This window comes from Balaenoptera ricei, chromosome 7, assembly GCF_028023285.1.
Source record: "Balaenoptera ricei isolate mBalRic1 chromosome 7, mBalRic1.hap2, whole genome shotgun sequence".
NCBI classification, from domain to species: Eukaryota; Metazoa; Chordata; class Mammalia; order Artiodactyla; family Balaenopteridae; genus Balaenoptera; species Balaenoptera ricei.
Window position 1 is genome coordinate 119,167,923 of NC_082645.1, and position 6,000 is coordinate 119,173,922.

The 6,000-nt window shown below is 53.7% G+C and overlaps 1 protein-coding gene across 3 annotated transcripts in view; it reads left to right on the top strand.

The window, feature by feature from the left end:
• The window catches only part of UBE2F (ubiquitin conjugating enzyme E2 F (putative)), a 51,235-nt gene extending 46,557 nt beyond the window's left edge, over window positions 1-4,678 (top strand). For all 3 annotated transcript variants that reach the window (XM_059929053.1, XM_059929051.1, XM_059929052.1), the window contains 3 exons: window positions 144-176; window positions 1,171-1,233; window positions 4,539-4,678. In XM_059929053.1, coding sequence (XP_059785036.1) covers window positions 144-176; window positions 1,171-1,233; window positions 4,539-4,589 — 147 coding nt within the window. In that variant the 3' untranslated portion in view covers window positions 4,590-4,678. The remainder of the gene's footprint in view (window positions 1-143; window positions 177-1,170; window positions 1,234-4,538) is intronic.
• The last annotated feature ends 1,322 nt before the right edge of the window (window positions 4,679-6,000 follow it).

Sequence of the window (6,000 nt, forward strand, 5' to 3'; positions counted from 1 at the left end):
CTGAGATCGACGGTCTAGGCCCCACCTGTTAACATGACCCCTGCAGAAAACTAACCTCCTCCACTACACGCTGACTTAACTGGTTCATCTCTTAGACGCCGTCCCCGCCTGAAACTTGTTTTCGTCTTTCTTTCTCATTTCAGGATGTTGTTTGGGGATTAAACTCTTTGTTTACTGTAAGTATGTTGACCAGAATCCCAAGTTTTTCTTGATTCCTCTGTCTCCTGGTTTTAAAGATCACGTTAAGGATACCACGAGGGAATGAAAAACAGCAGTGTGGGCTTACTGAACCCCTCTTTTCTTTGGCACTTTGGTGAATCAGAAGAACAGTGAGACAAGACCGGAGGGGGCTTTGGAGCAACACTCTGGGAGCTCCTGGGGCCGGGAGGGGCGGGAGCAGAGCGTCCCCACCTCCCCCTGCTGTCGTGGGTGCCTCGCTCCCGGGGACTCAGCATAACAAACGTTTCTACCCTGATCTTTAAGAAGAGGAATAGGTAGTATAAAGAAAAGACATGGTCTCCGATCCGTCGTTATTCTTGTGGTGGGGTTGGGGGGGAGTAGCATTCCAGGGCTCTTCTAAGGTGGAAAGGGTCTGGTGCTGGTTCCCTGGGGCCAGGGAGCACTGGCCCCAATGGCACCATCCTACGTTGTTAGGTTGGGTTGCAGACGTCCTTCCTACTGGATTGTGAGTGCCATGCTTGTGGAGGTGAGTTAAAGGTGAAGGGAGAGTCTAGGCAAGGTCAGAATAGAAACATAGAAGGCAGAGTTGTTAATCACAAAATAAAGGAGAAAATGAATTTTTAAGGAAAAATTAATAGGATTTTATTTTAGAAATGCTCATAATAAGAGTGGTTTGTCATTCCCCAAGTATCAAAACTAGCATTGGAAATTAGTGTGACCGCTCTTCCCTCACCAAACATTGGATAATCGTGAGTAAACACATCCCTGCCTTCTTTCAGTAGACCGTTAATCATGATTCTGAAAAAAGTATCTCACGTTCAGTGCTCCTACATCAAAAGGAACTTTAGTTCTCAGGAGTTTTTTCAGCTCTCTAGGTCGTTCTGTCATTTGCTGATTAGATTTCTGTTGCCTGCTTCATAAAATGAAGACTTGCAACAGCAGAAAAACACATTCTTTCCGTTGTTTACTTTGAGTTTCTCTCTTTTTAAGGATCTTTTGAATTTTGATGACCCACTGAATATTGAAGCTGCAGAACATCATTTGCGGGACAAGGTAAGCTAGTAACAGGAATATTCTAGGTTGATGTATTTGGTGAAAAGATAATTACTGCCCCTTGATTAAATAAGTATGAAATTGAGAATGGTGACTAGAATTTGACTAGAATTAAATCCCATTGAAATAAATGGGACTAGAATTTAAAGTAATTTATGAATGATATAATAAATGTGAGTGGTCTCAGAAAAGTGTTTGACCCAAGGTCAGACAGAAGTGTTTTTAGGTGTGGTTTCCTGGTAGAGTTCAGTATGAGTGATCTACAACAGGCGGCTGTCGCTTTACCGCATGACGGTGTAGGAACACAGAAGGGAGAACGAAGGGTGTTACCGCCCCCCAAGCCCCCCCGCAACCTCCGCCGCCACCCAGTGGGCTGACCGCCCTCCACACCTTCCCGGAGCGCAGGTGCACGCGAGCCCACAGCGATGGGGTCGTGTTTGTTTTGTTGTCGTTGTTCGTGTATTTTCGCTTTTTCCCTCCAGGTCAACGCATAAACCATCACTCGTTCATTTTAGGAGCTGTTGAATAATATCCTGTGGTGTGGCTCTACCGTACTTTTCTCAACCATCCTCTTATGGCTGGGCACTCAGGTTTTTCCACGGGATTATTTTCCAGCTACAGACTGCACTGTAGTAAATGTCCTTCGTACACACGTCCTTACAGCGTGCGGGCACAAGGCACAGGGTGTGGGGCAGGAGCCCGGGAGGCGGCCGAGCGTGGCTGAGGCGAGGCTGCTGGAGGTTGTTGGGAGCTGGTCGGGCCTCAGCAGACAGCGCTGCGGCGCTGACTCCGTTTAGGCACAGGACCTCCCGTTTCGTTCTCTGAGCCACATTCCCTGCGAATCCTTGCCCCGCCCAGGAGTCAGCCACCTGACGCTGCTGGATCGGCTGACATGGCTCTGAACGCAGGACGTTCTAAAGGCCATCAAGTTGGTTCTAAATACTGTGCTTAATGTTGAGGGCAGCTGCTTCTGTTCATGTAAGACCTACTGTGTGCCAGAGTGCGCAGGCCTTTCAAATGTGCCACGTGTGGTGTTCACCACAGCCTGCCTTAGCAGGGCCCTGAGGGCAGGCAGGAGGGCCCCCCAGCACGTGTCCCGGCACGCGGGGAGCAGAGAGCCAGGCGGTGGCCCCGGAGGGTCAGCGGGCGGGCAGAGGAGGCCAGGTCCTGCTGAGCAGGCCGGGAGGTGGCCGGCCTTCGGCAGTCAGCCATCTGCACCCTCGGAGCGGCCCTGGCAGGGAGGAGCCTTTGTTCGTCCGCTACGCTGACAAGCCTCGCAGGCGGGCCCCCAGGAGGCTCTGTTCACGTTCTGACTCCACCTGTCATTGTCACCGTCCCCGACAAGGATGTCCCCACTCAGCACTAACTGACTGTTGTAGCCCCTGTGGACTAAACCTTGCGGGGAGGGAACACCCTTATAGAGCCAGGAAGAGAAGCATGTTACGATTGTTTACTTTTTATTGTTCTCGGAAGGGTGTTTCCTGCTCTTTGTATGAAATAGGAAGAGACTTGCAGCTTACGGGCAGGCTTCATTTTATTGTGCTTCGCAGATATGGGTGTTGCTGCTTTGTGTAGGGCTCTCAGGGAAAGCCTTTCTGGTAAGATGTGAGTAGAGGCCGGTTGTGAACCAGGTGGACCTCAGGGAGGAGTGTTGCAGAGGCCTCAGCAGCAGCGCAAAGGCCCTGAGGCAGGACTGCGCTCCTGGTGCTCAGGGATGCTACAGGGGCCCCGTGTGACTGGGGCAGGGCAGCAGGAGGGCGCTGGTGACATGGTAGTAGCAGCAGCCCTGCGTGGCCCTCCAGGTGCCAGGCAGTGTCCTACCTGCTCCCAGGCACATTTGTTTTCCCGACAACCCACGAGGGAGGGACTCTTGCCCCTGATTTGCTGCTGAGGGAGCAGGGCCACGAAGAAGTGAAAGACTTGCCAGGAAGGGGCGGAGCCCAAGATTTGAACCCGGGCAGTTTGGCCCCAGAGTTCGTGGTCTTCTCACTGACGAGAGCAAAGGGGATTAAGGCTGAGCTGAGGCACCTGTGGTCCTGGGTCAGACGTTGAGGGGTTGGGGGTGTCTGTGGGATCGTCACTCCACATCCCGGGAGCGTTGGCCGCGGCCCCCTGGGAGCCGATGGTGTGTCGGCTGCTGGGTGTTGTGGAGGCGACCTTGCGAGAGTTTTGCTAAAGGCAGCCAGGGCTTCTGTGCAGCCCGTGTTGGCTGCGGGCAGGCGGCTGAGAGGGAGCCTCTGAGCACAGTCCTGGGCCACCTGGTGGCGACCACAGGTGTCCCCTTCTCCCCTTTCCTTGAACCCGCCCCAGCCTGGAAGAGTGACTTGAGCGTGGCCGAGGAGAGCAGGCCCGTTCTGCCCGCGCCTCCCAGGGTGGCCCCTGCAGCAGGCAGGGCTCGGGGCAGCCACCAGAGGGTGCGCGTCAGGCCCGGGGCTGTGCCTCTTGCTGGATGGGACTGAAGCCTGGGACCCTGTGTGCAGCTGTGGGTGGGAGTGAGAGGGTTGAGCGCCCGCCTTCAGGTCACAGGCTGTCCCGCCACCAAATGCAGGCGGGTGTTCTGAGGTGGACAAGCTCCAAGTCAGTCGTGGCTCAGACAGTCCCAGGGGCCCTTCCCAGTCCTGCAAGGCCAGGGAATTTTGCTCCTGACCTTAGAGAGAAAAGACCTGGGGACACACTTGGGGTGTTGGCTCAGACCTGAGGTGGCTTTCCCGCCCACGCTGGCCTGGGAGATACCTGCATCCATACAGCGTTTTTACACCTGAGGGATCAGCCGAGGCCCCCAGGTGGCCTCTGCTTGATGCCCAAGGAGGGCCCTCTGTAGCAAGCCCACCTCTCCTCTCGGGCAGGGTGGTCACCCTGATGGCGGGCTGCACTTGGGCCATAGGTAGCAGGGTCCTGGGGAGACAGATCAGGACACAAGGGTCTTCCTAAGAGCAGCAGCCAAGGCTCATGCCCATTTGTGGTCCAGAGTCCCGGCGTGACCCACATCGTGACCTTGACCACACTGGTGAATCTCACTCTCCCCGTCCGCACAACAAAGGGCCTTCGGTTCCCTTCCGCCCAGAGCTTGTTTGTGTCCCCTCCCGGCACCCAGAGTGGCAGGGAGATGGCACTCAGCCCCGTGGGTCTCTGAGTCTCCTGCCACCTTGGCGACTGGAGGATTGGAGGCCGGACCCTGCACACCCCCCCGAGAGCTGGCACGGGTCCTTGGCTCGGGGGAATGCCACTTGTTCCTGAAGTGTCGCTCCCTGCGCTGACTCACTCCCCCTCTTCCTCCTCTCTGCCTGGTGCCTCTTGCCCCACAGGAGGACTTCCGGAATAAAGTTGAAGACTACATTAAGCGTTACGCCAGATGACAGGAGGAGAGGGCTGCGGGGCCGTGGACTGTGGGTTAGCAGTTTGTCTCCAGCTGAAGCGAGAAGGGAGGCTCCGCCCCATCCTCGGCTCCGCTCAGTCCCGCTGGGCCGTCCCAGTCCTGCGACCATGCTGTCCTGAGGAAGAACCTCTTCACGACCGCCCGTTGTAGACAGAGAGTTCCACATAAATACAGCCAGAAAATGTGCTTGGGGTTCTAAAGAGTTGTCTGCTTACCTTAACATGTTTACTTTTTTGAAACTGTACTGTATAGGCTGTTAATGAGAGTCTCGAGAAGTTGTGATGAACTCAGCATTGAGGCTAGAGCTTGCTTCTCCCCTCCCCCCCGTCAGTCCCCGCACAGGTGACGCTAATGATGTGCTCAGTGCAGCTCGCAGAGCGGCGATCAGAAACCCGCTGCAAACCGTGACTGGATGCGAATTCTCTTAGCTCCTTCCACGAATGTTGGCCCTGCCTAGATGTCGTGAAGCTTCCCAGAATGCATAGTCATTCACTGTAGATCTCTTACTGAAATGCGTATTTTATTTAATGTAAGTATATTTTGGAACAGATTTGTAATTTGTACAGTTTAATGCTTTAATTATTTTTTTCTATTCTCATTTAGTTTGTATTTTCATTGTATAGAGCAGACAGAAAGATGTTGGGTCAAGCAACTATTGAAGAGAAATACAAAGAAAATATAAAAGGCACAGTATTCGTTCTGTCCAAATGCAACGAGAATTTGGCTTTTGAAAATCAGCTCCTGTTTTCAGGTCCAGGTGGGGCAAAGAAGTTTCGGGACCCTTTGAAGCTAGATCTGGATGAATTAAAAAATAATAATAATAATAGCAGGGAGCCCGTTCTCACGTGCTGCCCAGAGGAAACTGGCTGGAGCGCAGCCCAGCCACGGGCGTGGTGTTTCTGCCGTGGTCATGTGTCTGTGAGCCACTGTGCAAGAGAGCCAGACCCTCGTGCTCTGGGGACGGGAGAGATACCTCGGGAATCGGCCCAAACAATGTCTGATGCCACTGAGACTGCCCCTATGGCCTTCCGAGTTGCTTTGGTTCTGGGCCCCGTCTCGGGGGTGAGTCTCCCAGGCCTTGGAGGGCCAGGAATCAGTGGCACCACTTAGCCATTCCCGGGTCAGGTCAGTGCACTTCAGAGTCAGAACACCGAGGAGAGGTGAGTGGCTTTATTACAGCGTTCGACATCTGAACCCTTGGAATCATATGCAAAATAAGTATCCGTATGGTTTTGTCTGCTGCTCACCTAACACGCTCTAGTTTACCTGACAGCCTCCTTAGGCCTCTGGATTCCCCCGTCTACCAGCTACCCAGTCTGGCTTGTTTTTCTTAATTTATAACGTAATCCCAGATTATGAGATCAGTCTGTCCTGGAGATCAGCGGGGGAGG